Source organism: Rhinoderma darwinii, chromosome 3 (assembly GCF_050947455.1).
Source record: "Rhinoderma darwinii isolate aRhiDar2 chromosome 3, aRhiDar2.hap1, whole genome shotgun sequence".
NCBI classification, from domain to species: Eukaryota; Metazoa; Chordata; class Amphibia; order Anura; family Rhinodermatidae; genus Rhinoderma; species Rhinoderma darwinii.
This window is the reverse complement of record NC_134689.1, coordinates 188,698,425-188,718,893: the sequence shown is the minus strand read 5'-3', so window position 1 is coordinate 188,718,893 and position 20,469 is coordinate 188,698,425. Positions and strand designations below refer to the sequence as shown.

General features: G+C 40.5%; 1 protein-coding gene across 1 annotated transcript in view; it reads left to right on the top strand.

Moving 5' to 3' along the window:
- The window catches only part of LOC142747938 (V-type proton ATPase subunit S1-like), a 146,766-nt gene that overhangs the window by 28,426 nt on the left and 97,871 nt on the right, over nt 1–20,469 (top strand). The window contains exons 2-3 of the mRNA XM_075855054.1: nt 11,660–11,783; nt 12,067–12,135. Coding sequence (XP_075711169.1) covers nt 11,660–11,783; nt 12,067–12,135 — 193 coding nt within the window. The remainder of the gene's footprint in view (nt 1–11,659; nt 11,784–12,066; nt 12,136–20,469) is intronic.

The window sequence follows — 20,469 nt, the reverse complement described above, 5'->3', positions numbered from 1 at the left end:
CACTTTCTGCCAACACAGAAGACAATAAAGCTTGCTATGAGATAGATAGATAGATAGATAGATAGATAGATAGATAGATAGATAGATAGATAGATAGATAGAAAGTTTGATCAGTACATTTCAGGAAAATGTAAAAAACATCTTTACAGGTGCAGGCAAAACAATACACATGAAAATGGCGACAGTACTCTTCGAACACCACACATATGCGTACTATCACCTGTACACACGTTTTTACATTTTGCTGGAATGTGCTGATCAAACTTTCTTGTGTGTTGTATATGTGTGGGGGTGGTGACTCCCTCCATTTTTGATCTTGCAGTCCTCCTATTCTGCCCTGGGGTGATTTTAATTAGTTTAATGCTAGTTCCAACCTTCCCTGAGTATATTCTGCAGGCTTAGTCCCAGAACAGAGGTGTATGTTCAGCGTAGGGACCCACCTTATAAATGAGGTTGTCTTGTCGTGGCAGGTGGCTCACACAATTTGATCAAGAACCTCACTATTGTAAGTAGATTTAGCAGTAAAGCATATTTATTGTAGTGTTTTAGATGGCATTGGTGTTCGCAGAGTTCTGTCACCATTTTCTTGTGTGTGGCAGATAGATAGATAGATAGATAGATAGACATATATTATGCAGCTCATTCATTAGAAATAACAGTGTCATTAAATGTAAGCATGGTAGATATAGTAGAGTTAGAAGGTGACTATTATTCTATTTTTAAACTTTGTCAGAAATGTTACCAGTAGGGATGTCAGTGATCACATTTTACTTCCTAGGGACAAATGTTCTAAAGACACATTTGATGAGAGAAATTGGCTGGACATCAGTAATCTTATTGATTTCAAGACAAGTGGTCCCCTCAGAAACAGGCACATTGTTTGGCACAGTGCAAGAGCATGCTGTGCTGTCAGTAGAAAGTATTTGCCAGATTATGTACAATATCAGGAACATAGCCAATATGCTGTAATTTTGCCTACCTAAAAACGGCCTCAAAGCTTACATTACTCATTCTTTTTACATTTATCACAATATCATTTGAGTTTACTTATGGAGGGTAATGTCCAACCATACGTCTTTATTTTGGGAGCAAATATATAATTACAGCATAAGCCATTTTTATTATTCCCTACATTACATTGAATTCTTATTTTCTCTAGTTTCAGTAATATATTCTACTGAAATGTATAAATAATAAACTATAACTACATTTAAAAATAAAATAAAAATTCCTTTAGGTGGAATTGTAGTACAGTACTGTCTGCTGATTTAGTATACCTCGTTATATGCTTGCATGCAATATCTTAGCAGCTATGGTACAGTAAGTATCTCTGAAATGTAATAGTTTAAAGGGTTTGTCCAGTCATAAGAAATTGATGGCCAGTAATATCTGATTGGTAGGGGTCCGATACCACCCCCGATCAATCATCTGTTTTGAAGGGGCCACAGCGCACATGCAAGCGCTGCTTCCCCTTCATTTCTGTTACTGCTCGTACTTACTGGTGAATAACTCGTACTGAATGGTGGATGGGAGAAGGCTATAATACTGTGAACTACCCCTACAAGTGTGTCGAGCAGATAAGGAATGAAGGAGCGCTGTGGCCCCTTAAATACAGCTGACCTCAACCAATCAGAAGTAGATGGCCTATTCTGAGTATAGGCCATCAATTTCTTATGACTGAACAACCCCTTAACAAAAGAACTGTATTCTCTCTTGTTGGATTGGCCTACTGGAGTCCATTGACAAAGACTGATACAAACTGGTTCACTTTAACATCATATAAATGAACAGGATTCATGAATGGATTCATGCATGCCACACACAACCACCTACAACCAACCAACCTACTTAACTTAACCTCAAGAACCCACATGCAGCCTGAGTCCTATTAATAAAGATACATTGGTCTGTGCCCATAGAGTATTAAATCTGGAACCGCTGTGTGTTCACTGCTCTGTCACTGGCCATACTTTATGTAAAGAGATAGATTCAGATGTGTTCTAGATCTATATGATCCGAGAGTCACGGCTTTGTTCGGGTATGTTCACACGCTTATTGAAAAACGTCTGAAAATACAGACCTGTTTTCAAGGGAAAACAGCTCCTGATTTTCAGACTTTTTTAAGCCACTCGTGTTTTTCGTTGCATTTTTACGGCCATTTCTGGAGCTGTTTTCAATAGAATCTATGAAAAACTGCTTCAAAATAGTCCCAGGAAGGGACCTGCACATCTTATTCGCGGCCGTTTTTTTACGCGGCCGTTTTTCAAAACGCACGCGTAAAATAACGGCCGATCGGAACAGAGCGCAGTTTTTTCCATTGAAATTAATGGGCAGATGTTTGGAGGCGTTCTGCTTCCGATGTTTCGGGCGTTTACTGCCCGAAAAACTGCCGAAAATAGGCCATGTGAACATACCCTTATTGTGACTGTGCTTTTGTTTTGTCTAACTAGAAGAAAAGTTCTCCAAACTTCAGCACCCATTCCTTCTCTGGAAATCAGGCAATGTTCAACTTCTTTAACTGCCATGCCAGACACCATTGGTATGACTATCATCCTCTTTTTCTATCCTGGAAAATTTGTAAAACTTTTCAAGCTCATCTCCAATGACCTCAATTTATATTTCACAAGCCAGTCCATGGACATTTGGTTTCCGAACTTCATTGCATCATTGTGTTAAAAACAGCGTTAAAACAAGTAATGTTTTAACAAGGTAACTGCTTTTAAAATATAGATTTTTCCATTTTTAGTAAATATGATAAAATAACGCAGCACCCTTTCACTAAATAATAGCAAAATAATAGCTGTACCATCATTCCAGATCACCTTTTGTATCATGAACACTGACCTTTACTTACTTAAAACTGCAGAAGTGAATGTTCTGCAGCAAAAGTAATTTTCTAGCCAGAAATGAATTTCCCTTTCTTCTAGAAAGATAATACGTGCATTGTTTAAATTATTGCTAGCTGTGATAAAAATACAGTTCTTGTATTAAAGTACTAAAATGTGTTTTTAAAATAATCTATTTCTGCTCAAACAATTTGTTTTGTACATTCAGGTTTATCCCATTATAAGTGTCGGAGTAGGGCAACCTGAACCCACCAGAAAACATTCTGAGGGCCCACTGTCTATATAGAACATATGACTGTGCACTTTAAAATGCATTATAAACTTTGCATTCCGCTCATGCACAAGTCTAATAGGTTATTTAGGAATGAACCCATAAAAATAGCCCAGAGCAGAAAGTAATTGGCTAAAAAATAGCTCCAAATTGTGTTGTCTTTTGATGGCTTTTAGGACCATAGTAGGCCGATAGTTATGTCAGAACTTGGGCTCATCAGAGAATTTTCTGGTACTCTAGTAGGCTCATCATTGGGGTTCCATTTAATTCTGCAGGTATTAAGGCTGTTGGATGGTGCTAGCCACAAGAGCAATATAAAAAAAATATAGCAACAAACGGCATAGATTATAAATTGTATGCTATGAACCCCTTCCCGCTTTGGCAACTTTTGACCTTCCTGACAGAGCCTCATTTTTCAAATGTGACATGTTTCACTTTATGTGGTAATAACTTCGAAATGCTTTTACCTATCCAAGTGATTCTGAGATTGCTTTCTTGTGACACATAGGACTTTATGTTAATGGCAAAATCTGCTCGATACATTCAGTATTTATTTGTGAAAAACATAAAAATTTTGAGAAAAATTGCAAAAATTAGCATTTTTCTAAATGTAAATGTATCTGCTTGTAAGACAGTTATACCACACAAAGTTATTGCTAATTAACATCCTCCATTAGTCTACTTTAGATAGGCATCATTTTTTGAACATTCTTTTATTTTTCTAGGACGTTACAAGGCTTAGAACTTTAGCAGCAATTTCTCACATTTTCAAGAAAATTAGAATATCCCAACAAGTCACCCCATTTTAAAAACGTCACCGCTCAAAGTATTCAAAACAGCATTTAAGAAACTTTCTTATCCCTTTAGACGTTTCACAGGAATTAAAGCAAAGTAGAGGTGAAATTTACAAATGTCATTTTTTATTTTGCAGAAATTCATATTTAATCCTTTTTTTCTTTTTTTGTAACACAGAAGGTTTTACCAGAGAAACACAACTCAATATTTATTGCCCAGATTCTGCAGGATTTAGAAATACCCACATGTGGCCCTAGTGTGTTATTGGACTGAAGCACAGGCCTCAGAAGCAAAGAAACACCTAAAGGATTTTTGGATGTCCTTTTTATTAGCATATATTCTAGGCACCATGTCACAAAGAGCTTTTGCAGTGCCAAAACAGTGGAAATGCCCCAAAAGTGACCTAGGGGTATAGTGAGCATTTTAACCCCACAGGTTTTTTGCAGAAATTATTGGAATTAGGACGTGAAAATGAAAATCTACATTTTTTCAAAGAAAATGTAGGTTTAGCTCATTTTTTCTAATTTCCACAAGGACTAAAGGAGAAAAAGCACTGCAACATTTGTAAAGCAATTTCTCCCGAGTAAAACAATACCGCACATGTGGTCATAAACGTCTGTTTGGACACACGGCAGGGCTTGGAAGGGAAAGAGCGTCATTTGGTTTTGGAAACCCCCCACAAGTGACCCCATTTTGGAAACTACACCCCTTGAGGAAATTATCTAGGGGTATAGTGAGAATTTTGACCCCACAGGTTTTTATCAGAAATTATTGGCAGTAGGCCATGAAAATGAAAATCAAAATTTTTTCAAAGAATATGTAGGTTTAGCTAATTTTTTCTCATTTCCACAAGGACTAAAGGAGAAAAAGCTCCACAACATTTGTAAAGCAATTAAAACAATACCCCACATGTGATCATAAATGGCTATTTGGACACACACAGCAGGGCTTAGAACGGAAGGAGCGCCATTTTACTTTTGGAGCTCAAATTTAGCAGGAATGGCTTGCAGAGGCCATGTCACATATGCAAAGCCCCTGAGTAGCCAAAACCGTGAAAATACCCAAAAAGCGACTCTATTTAGGAAACTACACCCCTTGAGGAATTCATCTAGGGGTGTAGCGAGTATTTTGACCCCACAGGTGTTTTATATATTTTATTAGAGTTGGGCAGTGAAAATAAGAAAAAATTATTTTCCTCAATAAGATATAGCTTTAGCTCAAAATTTTTTGTTTTCTCAACAAATAAAGGAAAAAAAAACAACAAAATTGTAAAGCAACTTCTCTAGAGTACGGCAATACCCCATTTGTGGTCATAAACTGCTGTTTGGACACACGGCAGGGCTCAGAAGGGAAGGAGCGCCATTTGGCTTTTGGAGTGCAGATATTGCTGGATTAGTTTCCGGGCGCTATGTCGCATTTGCAAAGCCCCCGTAGGAGGAAAACAGTGGAAACCCCCCTGAAGTGATGCCATTTTGGAAACTACACCCCTTTAAAAGGTATTCAACGAGGGGTGTAGTGAGCATGTTAGCTCTGCATGTGTTTTGCAGAAATTAGTGTGCACTCGATGTTGCAGAGTGAAAATGGGATTTTTTTTGCATAGATATGCCAATATGTGGTGCCCAGCTTGTGCCACCATAACAAGACAGCTCTCTAATTATTATGCTGTCATTCCCGGTTTTATAAACTCCCTACATGTGGCCATAATCTTTTTCCTGGACATTCGACCTGGCTCAGGAGTGAAAGCGTACCATATGAAGTTGAGGCCTAATTTGGCGACTTACAAAGTATTGGTTCACAATTGAAGGGCTCTGATGTGAAACAATAAAAGAAACCTCTGGAAAATGACCCCATTTTTGAATTAACACCACTCAAGGCATTTATTAAGGGGTGTAATGAGCATTTTCACCCACAAGTCTTTTCCATAAATGATTGCGCTGTGGATGGTGTAAAGTAAAAATTTAAATAGTTTCCTAGATATGCTATTTCAGTGGCAAATATATCATGCTCAGGTGGTGCCACTGGAGACACACACCACAATAATTGTTAAAAGGGTTCCCCCGGGTATGGAGATGCCATATATATGGAAGTAAACAGCTGTTTGGGCACGCTGTAGAGTTCAGAAGGGAGGTAGCGCCTTTTTGCTTTTGGAGCGTGGATTTTGCTTGGTAGTAGTTTTGTTTGAAGTTTTACTGTTATTTTAGTTTAGAATGTGGGGATACATGTAAGCTGGGCAAAGTACATCGGGGCATAGTCAGGTGGTATAATAATAGGGTAAAAAAACAATAAAAACAATCAATAAATATTTGTTACGCTGTGAAGCAATTCTTTCTGCACAGGCCGGTGTCACACTGATAAATGGTGTCCTTTCTTATCCCCTTTTGGTCCACACTCAGCACCTTTGCAGTTTGGGGAATTTTGCTGGGAAAGTGTTGTCCTGGTATAATACGGGCACCCTCACTTCCAGCAGGTATGTTTGGGTCCTCCCCTTCCTAGTTCCGTACTTTTAGGACCTTGATAAATTTTGAAACAGAAGAAATGTTCTCCTCGGGCAGGCACAACTGCCTTAACCAATTTATTTTTTCATAGACGTAGTGGTATGAGGGCTGTTTTGTTGCGGGACGAGCTATAGTTATTATTGGTACCATTTTGGAGTACATGCAACTGTTTGATCACTTTTTATCCTATTTTTTGTGAGACAAGGTGACCAAAAAACAGCAATTCTGGCCTAGTTTTTTAGTTTTCCTTATACAGCGTTCACCACGCATCATAAATTACATGTTAACTTTATTCTGCTGGTCAGAACGATTCCGGTGATACCAAATTTATAGCACTTTTTTAGGTTTTACTACTTTTTGCACAATAAAATTACTTTTGTAAAAATAATGTATTTTTCTGTCGCCAAGTTCTGAGAACCATAACTTTTTAACTTTTTTGTCGACGGAGCTGTATGAGGGCTGTTTTTTTGCGGGACAAGCTGTAGTTAGTATTGGTACCATTTAGGATACGTGCGACTTTTTGATCACTTTCTATTCCAATTTCTGTAGGGCAAAGTGATAAAAAGAAACTAAATTCTGGCATTGTTTTTTACGGGTTTTCTTTTATGCCGTTCACCGAGTGGAATGAGTAACATAACATTTTTATAGTTCAGGTCGTTGCGGTCGCGGCAATACCAAATATATATGGTTTATTTCTTTTTTTCAAAATAAAGGACTTGATAAGCGAAAAAGGTCAATAGCGTTTTATTTTATTACTTGAAACTTTTTTACACTTTTTTTTCATTTTTCTTTAGTCCCACTAGGGGACTTGAAGGTCCAACTGTCCGATTCTTTTTCTAATACATTGCACTACCTATTTAGTGCAATGTATTACATCTGTTAGTCATTCACTGACAGAAGGCCGATTAGGCTTCACCCTTGGGCGTGGCCTCCTGTTGCCATAGTAGCTGTCGGCAGTCCTGCGATTGCAGGCAGAGCTGCCGAACTGCTGCCAATTTGCTCGATACATTAAGTATTTAATTGTGAAAAACACCAAAATTTTGCGAAAAATTGCAAAAATTAGGGGTGAAATCTAAGGGGTGAATGGCAGGAATCAGGTCTAGCTCCGGCTCCTGCCGTTACATGTGGATGTCAGCTGTAACATACAGCTGACATCCACCGCTGATGACGCTGGCTCATCTCCTGAGCCGGTGCCATCTTGCCGGCGGCTACAGAAGCATTTTAAGCCCTGCCTCCGGTCGGTGCCTGAAAGTCTTCCATACTAGGCATACCGGGAGGCCTCCAGTTGTCTTTGTAGCCATCTGCATCCCGGCAATTTCATTGCTGGGGGGCCGATGAGCTGCAAACACATTAAATGCAGCAATCGTTTTTGACCTCTGCATTTAAGGGGTTAATGGCGGGGATCGGAGCAAACTTCGGTCCTCGCCATTACCCCAGGGTGTCAGCTATAACATGCAGCTGACACCGGGGATCGTGGCACCAACTCCGCTTCTGAGCCGGTGTCCACCATTTGTCGTATGGATACGGCAAAATGCGGGAAGCATTAGCTTTCCATGACATATCCATACGACAAATGTCGGGAAGGGTGAACATTGATTCATAAAATTTGTTATTATTTCCTGGTTGAGAAAAAGACTGCTCACCTCATGGCACTATATGTATTTTTAGTGTGAATTTTGGATTTTTTTTCCATGATAAAATTTACAGTATAGTCTCATGAGTTTTCCTATAGCTGCCATCTTATTGTAGCAGTAGGTAGCAACTGGACACCATTACATAGCATCCCAGCATTCAATGTCGTTTTTGTATTTTAGTTTTTGGTTGTTTTACTAGGTATCAATTAAATGACACAGTGAATAAGATAGTTTGCCAAACCGCACATAGGCCTTATTTACACGAGCGTTGTGCACCTCGGGTATGAAAAACTAGTTTTTCACGCCCGAGGTGCATTCGTGCTCGGCAGCTTTGAGTGATTCTGCTGTGGCCTTGAATAAATATAACTGGTATGCCTTAACATATTTTACAGTGTTGAGAAGAAAACAGTTTTAATATAATTACTTCTAATACTGTGACGGCAAAGTGAAGAACAATATGTTATTTATGAATTAAGTCTTATTAACCTTACTATTTATTCTCAGCTGCAAAGTAAAGATCATAATAAAAACAGAAATATGAAGAGTAATAGTCCAAATGCCAGATTTTCTTCTATTGTGAGAAGCAGCTCTTATTTATGCGATTGTACTTAGTCTACGGACACATATACAGTGAAGGAAATAAGTATTTGATCCCTTGCTGATTTTGTAAGTTTTCCCACTGTCAAAGACATGAACAGTCTAGAATTTTTAGGCTAGGTTAATTTTACCAGTGAGAGATAGATTATATAAAAAAAAAAAAGCAGAAAATCACATTGTCAAAATTATATATATTTATTTGCATTGTGCACAGAGAAATAAGTATTTGATCCCTTTGGCAAACAAGACTTAATACTTGGTGGCAAAACCCTTGTTGGCAAGCACAGCAGTCAGACGTTTTTTTTTTAGTTGATGATGAGGTTTGCACACATGTTGGATGGAATTTTGGCCCACTCCTCTTTGCAGATCATCTATAAATCATTAAGATTTCGAGGCTGTCGCTTGGCAACTTGGATCTTCAGCTCCCTCCATAAGTTTTCGATGGGATTAAGGTCTGGAGACTGGCTAGGCCACTCCATGACCTTAATGTGCTTCTTTTTGAGCCACTCCTTTGTTGCCTTGGCTGTATGTTTCGGGTCATTTTCGTGCTGGAAGACCCAGCCACGAGTCATTTTTAATGTCCTGGTGGAGGGAAGGAGGTTGTCACTCAGGATTTGACGGTACATGGCTCCATCCATTCTCCCATTGATGCGGTGAAGTAGTCCTGTGCCCTTAGCAGAGAAACACCCCCAAAACATACTGTTTCCACCTCCATGCTTGACAGTGGGGACAGTGTTCTTTGGGTCATAGGCAGCATTTCTCTTCCTCCGGCGAGTTGAGTTAATGCCAAAGAGCTCAATTTTAGTCTCATCTGACCACAGCACCTTCTCCCAATCACTCTCAGAATCATCCAGATGTTCATTTGCAAACTTCAGACGGGCCTGTACATGTGCCTTCTTGAGCAGGTGGACCTTGCGGGCACTGCAGGATTTTAATCCATTACGGCGTAATGTGTTACCAATGGTTTTCTTGGTGACTGTGGTCCCAGCTGCGTTGAGATCATTAACAAGTTCCCCCCGTGTAGTTTTCGGCTGAGCTCTCACCTTCCTCAGGATCAAGGGTACCCCACGAGGTGAGATTTTGCATGGAGCCCCAGATCGATGTCGATTGACAGTCATTTTGTATGTCTTCCATTTTCTTACTATTGAACCAACAGTTGTCTCCTTCTCACCCAGCATCTTACTTATGGTTTTGTAGCCCATTCCAGCCTTGTGCAGGTCTATGATCTTGTCCCTGACATCCTTAGAAAGCTCTTTGGTCTTGCCCATGTTGTAGAGGTTAGAGTCAGACTGATTAATTGAGTCTGTGGACAGGAGTCTTTTATACAGATGACCATGTAAGACAGCTGTCTTTAATGCAGGCACCAAGTTGATTTGGAGTGTGTAACTGGTCTGGAGGAGGCTGAACACTTAATGGTTGGTAGGGGATCAAATACTTATTTCTCTGTGCAAAATGCAAATAAATATAATTTTGACTATGTGATTTTCAGTTTTTTTTTAAATATAATCTATCTCTCACTGGTAAAATTAACCTAGCCTAAAAATTCTAGACTGCTCATGACTTTGACAGTGGGCAAACTTACAAAATCAGCAAGGGATCAAATACTTATTTCCTTCACTGTATGAGCTAGCAAATTCAGGTGGTGTCTATTGCCAACTACAGTTTACTTTATCTGTCCGGAGATACCGGCTAGAGGGATATTGTGATTGTATATAGCATCCTGCCTAGTTACATTATAGTAAGCATTCTTATATTACATATTTTGATTTAATAAAATACAGGACCTAATAAATGTGGTTGGGTGAAGGTTTCACATTTTGGAAGGTGTCCTTAGTTAAAAGGAGACTGTCACTATTTTTAACCCCTCAAGCTGCTAACATTGCTAGATAGGCAGAGAGGATACAAGTTTATACATACCTATGTTGGCCATCACACTACAAGCATAAGTAGGAAAATTACGTTTTAGTTGCTCACGCAAAATTTGCTACTGAGTTGGGAAGTGTCTGCCTGTCAGGGAGTGATCCTGGCTTCTCAGCTGTAAACCGTCCCCAACCCCTCCCCTCTGCTCTTGAGTGACAGCACAAGTGGAAAAGCATGATATGATGCAGGAGATTGCATCATACCAAAAAACAGCAATGCTTAAATTATGAATATTTTTCTTTTCATATTTTAATAATTCAGACTTATACAGACGGGGCGGCACCAATTATGTTTACTTTTTTTTGTTCACATAATTTTTATCGAAAGATGAAAAAAGGGTTTTTGCTTAGCTTTTAGTTATTTTTTTAATATATATTTTTACATTTCATTTCACATTTTGTTACTTTTTTTTCCTAGGGGGCCTTATCATGCGATCATTAGATCACTCATGATATACACTGCAATGCTTATGCATTGCAGTGTATTACCTTTATCTGTGCTCTATAAATGGGAACCAATTAGCACCCTGTGTTTTTCTTGGGGGTGGGCGGTGATTGGGTGACATTAGGTAGCCCCCACCCACTGTCTAACTGCTCAGATGCTGCGGTCACTATTGACTGTGGCATCTGTGTGGTTAAACAGCCAGGATATAAGTTATCTCCGATTCCCGCCATTGCAGGCAGGTGTCAACTGTTTGGAAAATCCGGCACCCGCAGTATTCTGTTCGGGGTCAGCTCCTGAACCAGCTCCATATGGTGATGGCGTATTGTGCATCGGGCATAATAGTACGTTGTATGTCATCAAGGGGTTAAGAGATGGCTACAGAGCAAGACTTTATAGCTGTATCTAAAATATCTAAGTCATATATTTCAATTAGCAGTATTTTATGCAGTATCAAATCAGAGAAAAATTGTAAATTAATGTGGGTTGAGTCAAATGCTGCAGAATTGCAAACTATTTTAACCAACTTAGAGTATGTAGCTGTACACAGAAGCATAAGACAAATATATCGATTTTAGAAAAGTTCATTATGATAAGCCAGTTCAAAAATGATTTTTTTTTTAGTCTAAATATTTAACACAATAAGTTTTCTTATTTCAGCTCTACATGGGGTACAACGCCAACTGTTAATGCTGGACATATTACAACAAGCCATGAATTTTACCAATTATTGAAACAAGATGCTAAAAAACCAAGGCTCATTGTCATGTTTCTCCAAGACACAGTAAGTGACTTTATTAAAGGAACAGTCCAGGCAAAACCTATACACTGTATTATGCCTAATGAAGGGCCTGTAGGGGCAGGGTATGACTCAGGGACTGCAAGAATGCTAAAGATAGAGGTCATGCACCGCCCCTGAGGCTCTGCACTAGGTATGGCACAGTGTATGAGTTTTGATTGGAATATTCCTTTATCCACAGAGGTCAATATAAATAATAAAGTATATTTCTATTGTGTGCACCCGTTTTTTTTGTTTCCTGAGTTTCATGTTTTTCTTCTTTTGTCAGCTGAGCATTGAGGACTTCACATACTATAGCACAGCGTATGGAAATGAAAATCCACTGAATAATGTCCAAGTAAGTGTTTATATGTGTTTCTTTGTATAGTGTAGTTTGTTTTGTAAGTCAGGATTGTGGAAGGGATTTTCACTCCCCTTTCTGCAGTCACCTATTGTAGATGTGTGGCTCAGAGCATGTAATATAGTAGAAGGTATGGTACATGTTGTAATATAAGCAATAACAAAAATAATTTTTGTATGATGTTTTATGGGAACTAGACAACACAAAGTCCTACTGTATAGTCTACCTCAAATGAGCCATGACCCTCTGAAGTTGTCTCACCAACAATAATGGTGAGAGGTTTGCTATACCTTGAACCCGTTATAAACTATATAAGATTTAATAGACTTTGCCTGCAGCATATGAACCATCCTTACCATTCTTTCTCACCTTTTCTAATAGGAAAGGGAAAAATTGGTTTGGTTTTATGAGGATTTTCAATCATATTTGAAAAATATCTGTTTGCTGTCAGGAGTACTTCCAATGACCATGGGCACTTGATATGACTCCCATATACTGTCCCATTCTCACCAGTTGATTGTATCAGACCGTGTATGGACAGCTCTAAAAAAGAAATAATGTAAACTGTGTGTGTATATATATATATATATATATATATATATATATATATATTTATTTTTGTGGACTGGAAACGTCACAACGTGTCAGCAAACCAGCATTGGAAATTTTTTCTCTACAAGCCAGTTTGCGCACAATTCATTGTAAGCACCACATTGCGCCCAGCATGTAAGAAATGCACACATATTTGGTATCGTTGAAGTCGGCAGAAGTTGCCGAATATGTTTTCAGGTGTGTTTACCCAGTGGCATGTACCACATGTAAAAAAAAAAAAATCACCTAATATCACACATTCAAATTTTTTTGAACTTTTTTTTTCCCATTTTTCCTTCCATATTTTAAAAAAAAGTAAAATATATCTATTTTTTTACACAATATGGAAGCCCAATATGTTCTGAGAAAAACAACACCAAATACATGTAGATTGGAAAAATAATAGAACAACAATTGACTTTTAAATTGGCACATGGCTTAAACATAAAAATGGGCCTGGTCAGGAAGGGGGTTAAACTTTCCTGGGGGTATTACAGACCACCTACACAAAAACAATCATTAACTCTTTATCTCATTCTCATGGTCCGAATTATACAGGGTAAACTACTTAACCCTTCGGTTACTTTTATAAACCCTTCTTTTGTATATCCTTGCTGTGTATCATTCAGCCTACAGCAGATCCGAATGCCTCACAGAGGTACTTCTGCCCCAGCCAGGGTATTATTCCTAGCTGGTACAGGGAGGCTTCACCAACCATCTTCACTCCATTCTCCCTGTCAGAGCACCGGACCTGCTTGGTTACCTATCCCATTTGTTCGGAATCTCATTCTGTACTCTTTTGTTCCATTAGTACAAATTCATAGGTTGGGAGTTCTGGCCTGGTGGCTGGCCAGTGGGTAACAGTTTTTGCCACTTTAGATCTATATAATGACAACTCGTGGGACCTATTACCTGGCACAATCCTCCTTGTACAGCAGTGAGATAGTCTAGGACTATTATATGCTGGCTGGTTACTAGGATTAACAGTACCATATATATATACCAAACAATTCAGCAAGCTTTTATATATTATGTGCACTCTTAAATGCTAAACCTACAAGTTTTTAAAGTAAAATCAGGCGCATACTGGCCCAAACAGCAGCTAAGTTAAAGAGGCTCTGTCACCAGATTATAAGTGCCCTATCTCCTACATAATGTGATCTGCGCTGTAATGTAAATAACAGCAGTTTTTATTTTGAAAAACTATAATTTTTTAGCAAGTTATAAACATCTTTAGATTCATACAAATTAGTTTCTTAATGGCCAACTGGGCGTTTTTTAACTTTTGACCAACTAGGCGTTGTAAAGACCAATCAGCATCAAACACTTCTCTTCATTCATGTCCATCTGTACTCACAGCACAGCGTGATCTCGCTGTGCTGTGAGTACAGTTGAACATGAATGACAGCACAGCGTAATCTCACGCTGTGCTGTGAGTAAGTCCCACTGTAACTTTACCGAAGTGTCGGGAGTGTGAATAGACATTGCATCCTGGCTGGAGGCGATGTCTGTTCACTCTCAAGAGACTTCGGTAAAGTTACTGTGGGAGTAAGTGACAGCCCAGCGTGATTTTGTTAGATCACGCTGTGCTGTGAGTACAGAGGGACATGAATGAAGAGAAGTGTATGAGGCGGATTGGTCAAAAGTAAAAAAACGCCCAGTTGGGCATTAAGAAACTAATTAGCATAAATCTAAAATTGTTCATAACTTGCTCAAAAATGATAGTTTTTCAAAATAAAAACCACTGTTGTTATCTACATTACAGCGCCGATCAGATTATGTAGGAGATAGTGAACTTATAATTTGGTGCCGTCACATTGGCCCTTTACCAATTTCCTGGGGTTTGTTGCCTATAGTCCATTATCCTTGGGTTTGCTCTTTTGGTAATATTGGCCACCCACCAATGGTCAAAAACATGCCTCACTATTGGAGGAGGGACACTAATATTTGTCCACTTATTGTCCTATACATCTTTCAAATGTTCATTTAGGGTTGAGGCATGCGGTGTCAGGCAGAGGAGGACAACGGTCCAGACTCATGTACCTGCTTGCAGTCGGGTCCAGGCTCCTGCACCTGCTTGCAGTCGCTGGCGTGGACCGATGTCGGTTTTTCCTTACTAAATTGGCCATGGTCAGCTGGATACGTTAGGGCCCGTCAAACCTTGGCTCGATGCTTTTCCTCACATGTCTTTTGAGGATGACCCAATCTCCTGGTTGTCTCGTGTGTACTGTCTGTGGAGTCAAGGTCTGGAATGGAAGAAAATACATGTTTGTACACTTGTTGTAAATGCTTCTGTAGGGCCCCGACATACTGGGTAAGGTCCCCATTCATTGCCTGTAACTGCTGAGGGAAGTACAAGCCTGTCTTGGGGACACTAACAAACAAAATTTCATAGGGGCTAAGTCTCAACTTCCAGTTAGGCGATACCCGGACTGAGTGCAAAGCACGGGGAAGGCATTCAGTCCAGGGATTCCCTGTCTCTTCCATTACCTTTTGTATCCTCAACTTCAGGGTACCATTCATCCCTTCCACCCTACCACTGCTCTGGTTGTGGTAGGAAGTGTGGAAAGCCTGTTCTATCCCCACTGATCCCATGACCTCCTTCATAATTTCTCCGTAAAATGGGTTCGCCTGTCACTTTCTATGGTCTCATGGACTTCATATCTTCACACAACTTCACTGAGAATTTTCTTGGCTGTGTTCTTTGCAGTGGGAGAAGATACTGGCCAGGCTTCAGGCCACCCTGAGAACAGGTGTACGCATAGAAGCACATATTCATGCACACCAAACTTGGGTAGTTGTATGTAGTGAATATGCAATCGCTGGAATGGTTAATCTAGCCAGGGTGCACTTTTCATAGATACCTTCTCTGGTTTACCTATGTAATGCCGTGTGCATATCATGCAAGCTGCTACAAACCTAGTGGTAGCATTATTGATTCCAGGGGCAAGTCAATTTGCTGATACCTGGCTGCACATACTCTCCTTCGAGAGTTGCGTACACCCGTGCGCCAGGTGAGTCATCATTGGGTATAGAGACCTGGGAAGACATAACTTAGTCTCTACATCCCAGAGGCCATCCTCTTTCAGGGCAGTCCCTGTCTCTTGCCATTGGTGCTTCTCCACCTTGTCTTCTTGTGCCTGGAGGACCTTCAACACCTGGAGGTCCACTCCTGTCACCGACAGGTGGGTGAATGTGCTAATCCCTCCTTCACCGTCCAGGGGCAGCATTGCAGCCGCTTTGGCAGCCTCATCAGTCCTTCTATTGCCTCAGGTGTGGTCTCCTTGGTCTGGGCTTGCACTTTTATTAAGGCTACATGGCTGGGTTCTAACAGGGCCAGTGATACTTTGGCTACTGCTCTTGCGTTCTTAAATGGCTTACCCGATGATCCAATAAAGTTCATACTTTGCCATAATGGTGGGTAATGCCAAAAGCGTACCTAGAGTCAGTGTAAATATTGTCTGTCCTACCTTTTGCCAGGTTACAAGCTCTGCAACTTGGGCAGAACATGAAGGTGGAACTGGTCTCTGTATGATTACCTCGTGCATCATGATTACCACGCATCCTGTCTTGTAGGTGCCTTCATGGTGGTACAAAAAGCTCAAAATCTGGGTTACTATGGTGTCTCATAAACATGTTGTAAACCTCATCGCTCTGAGTTTATTAAGCCAACACAATTGTGAGGTGTCTCATTGGGATGTAACTGATCAGTTTCGTCACTACTCCCCCCTTTTGGACTTTGCGAAAGCAATGTAGCAGGGTTTAAAACTGAACATCTCTGTATAGTGAGGTTGGGTGGGGTGAGAAAATCAACCTTATACTTGGTGAGCTGGGCTGCAGACAGGTATTTGGTCTGGACCTGGTGCAGGATAGCGTTGACGCTATGAGGGACCATGAGTACCATGGGGTGGTCCAATACAAAATCCACTGCTTTCTGGACTCCTTTCGAGGCCGCTGCTACCGCTCGTATACACGAAGGCGCACCTCAAAACACTTCATCCAGTCTCACGGATAGGTAAGCTATGGGTCTCTGTTTGCCTCCATGCTTTTGCATGAGGACACCATGTGCATGGCCCCCATTTTCATGGCAAAATATGTAGAAGGGAAGCTCATAATTGGGCAGTCCTAAAGCAGGACCTTCTTGCATTAGCAGGACTAGTTGTTGAAAACATGTGAGAGCCTCATGCGGAAATTGGAATGGCTTGAGGTGTAGACAGTCATAGTAGGGCAGTAGGAGGCTGGACACCCCTGGTATCCACTCCCTACAGTATCCCACGAGTCCCAGGAAAGCACAGAGTTGTCTGGGAGTGGCTGGAACAGGAGTGTCTCATATTGCTACCACTCTATCTGGGGACAAATCTTTGGCCTCCTGGGATATGCAATGGCCTAGAAAAGTGACTTTCTCCTGACAAAATAAATGTGTACCTCTGTCACTTTCAAGCATCTCAGGTACACCATATCTATACACAATTTCATTAAGACATTGGTGGTTACCACGACATAACCAGTTTTGTATTCTCCATCCTGATGGTATCAGGATCGATCTACAAAACACTCAAGATATGCATTATTCATTTTAAGCAATCATGGGGAGGGTCAGAATTTTCAATATCTGTATGTCCTATGTGTATTTTAATTCTCTTCCTCCCATAGTTTTGGACCCAGCAGAAGCAATGTAACTGGGTTCAAGACACTACAACGTTAGATTAGAACATGTGAAAATGCAAGGAGGGAGACATCATACTTAGTGAGTCCAGTTTAGCGCCACCACTGATTAAGACACCTCATCCCTGGCACTGAATTTCCAGAAGTCCACATTTGTAATCTATCTTTCATGCTGACAAATACTTGGTCTGAGCTTGTTGTAGTATTTCACTATCAGCATGTGGGACCATCATGATGAGATCATGGTTGATGACAATATTAATAGCTTTGTCCTTTAGTGTGTTACTGAGGGCGGTACTAAGAACAGCAGTGTGCTGAAATAAGATAGCGTTGTGTCTTTAAAGGACATTTCACATTTCTTGTAACGTTCCCACGTACTCTAATCAGCTGCCTGTTGCCTCACCACCCCCTCCTCTCAGACATATTCTTGTAGAACTAGGAGTCTCAGCAAGACAAAATGCTGAAAGAAACTAATACTCTGCTGTATTTATAATTCTAAAACCTAGCTTTACACAGCTAACTTAGTTATTTAAACCTTATAGATAAGGTACGTTAAAAAGCCAGCCGATTTACACAACCTGGTACTTAAAGAGGCTCTGTCACCAGTTTAATACTTCACTATCTCCCACCTAATCTAATAAATGTTTTGATGCTGATAACTACTGTTTTGTTTTGTTTTTTTAAAACGTTTATCATTGACAAAGTTCTGATCATTTTTAGATTTATTAATTTTTTTTCTAAATGCCCAACTGGGCGTTTTTTTTTTTTAGTTTCACCACGTGAGCATTGTAAAGAAAAGTGTATGTCGCTGACCAATCAGCATCATACACTTCTCTTCATTCGAGACCAGCTTTATTCACAGCAAAGCGTGACTGATGTCACTTACTCCCGCGGTTCCTTCACCAAAGCGATGGGAGAATGACCCGACATCGCCTCCAGTCGTGCTAGGACTGCTGCTGTGGAGGATAATCGTCCTGACATGGCTGGAGGCGGTCTGTTCAGCCAGAACGCTGCGACCTTCGGGGGACTGTAAATACACGGAGTCTCTGCGGACTTGCATTCTGTTAGCTGCCGTATATTTACGCAAAGTGGTCGGAAAGGGGTTAAAAGGAACACTAAACATAGAAAATGCACACAAAAAATTAAATTTGGACCTACTTACCTCTGTCCCTCTTTGCGCTTTAAATGTCCTTCTTTTGACCCTGAGAATACATTTGCATTAATAAATTTACTATCTAATTCGAATGAATTGCGGACCCATTCATTTCTATGGGCCCATACACACAACCGCGGTTTACACGGACCGTATGGGGGCTGAAATTGTGGACCACAAAAACTCAGAATAAATCATTTTACGGTCCGCAATTGTGGTCTGTCACCATTGAAATGAATGCACATCTTTTGTGTGCATGGTCAGTGATTTCGGACGGCCTGCAGATGACACTCTGCGGCCGTCCATGCCGATAATCACGGGCCATGTGCATGAGGGCTTAGACCTTAACGTGTATATTATTTTATCATTTGGTGCTATTTGGATCTTAAACATTTCTATGTATAGAGGATTTTTTTGGCTAGTATTTAAATTAAAAACTTTTCAAGCATATAGATATGCATAACAAAAAGGGATGTTTCACACAATGAACTATAAGTGTACCTCTTTGACTGTCCAATATGTTGGCAGATATGCCCTAGATGCTGTGGTCAATATTGACCTTAAGGAAATTCCTTAAAGAGGCTCTGTCACCACATTATAAGTGCCCTATCTCCTACATAATCTGATCGGTGTTGTAATGTACTGTAGATAACAGTGTTTTTTATTTTGACAAACGATCATTTTTGACCAAGTTATGAGCAATTTTAGATTTATGCTAATTAGTTTCTTAATGCCCAACTGGGCATTTTTAAACTTTCGACCAAGTGGCATTGTAAAGAGAAGTGTTTGAAGCTGACCAATCAGCGTCATACACTTCTCTCCATTCATGTCCATTTGTATTCAGCACAGCGTGATCTCACATTAACATGACATTAACTTTTACTGAAGTGTCTTGAGAGTGAATAGACATCACCTACAGCCAGGACGGGATGTCTATTCACACTGACACTTCGGTAAAGTTTGCTGTCAGCATGCTGTCATTCACAGCGTGATCTCGCGAGGTCACGCAGTGCAGCGATTAAGTCCCACACAAACTTTACCGAAGTGTCGGGAGTGTGAATAGACATCGCTGGCTGGAGTTGATGGTCAAAAGTTTAAAAAAACGCCCAGTTGGGCATTAAGAAAGTAATTAGCATAAATCTAAAATTGCTCATTACTTGGTCAAAAATCCGGAAACAAATGTAAAGTCATGTAAATATGAGTGATTGGGGGAGCACTTACTGTAGGAGCACTGTAGTGATGTTCACAGCCCTCTGCAGTCTCTAAGGAGCAGGGGAATCGCTGATGATCGGACTGCAAACTGCAGGTTCCGTACCCGGTAAGGTCTCAGGAGATGTCATGACTGGTGGGCGGGATCTTCTCTCCTGGGTTGAAGCAGCTGACTTCTTTCAAGTTCCGCGGCCTCCAGTCTTCATGCTGCTTGTGCAGCAGCCTCATATCATTGTTTTACAGAGGCGGTGTGGGCGGACCCTCTGGCCCCCTGACTTTGGGGTCCAGTCGCAAGTGCGACCGCTGCAACCCCTATAGCTATGCCACTGCTTCTGTTTCCTTATGAGGCAGAAGGGCCTTTGGGTCTCCTCAGGCACTAGGCCTTGGTGTGAATTCTACCACTTCACCCACTATAGCTAGGCCCCTGACTAAGTCTGTTCCATTTTATGATTTCACAGTTAGGCCCATTTTGCACAGTGTTTTGGCACTGATTTTGACGCGGAAACGGAGTAGAAATCAGCAACAAAAAATGCCCGAAATCACTCCTTATGAATTTCAATGGGAGGCAGAGGTGTTTTTTTTGCCAGGCGGATTTTAGCTGCTCACGGGGAAAAAAAGTGGCATGTCCTAACTTGCTGCGGCTTCCATCTCTGACCTCCCATTGACATCAATGGGAGGCAGAAAATACCTGCGGCGCTCGTTTCCAAGCATTT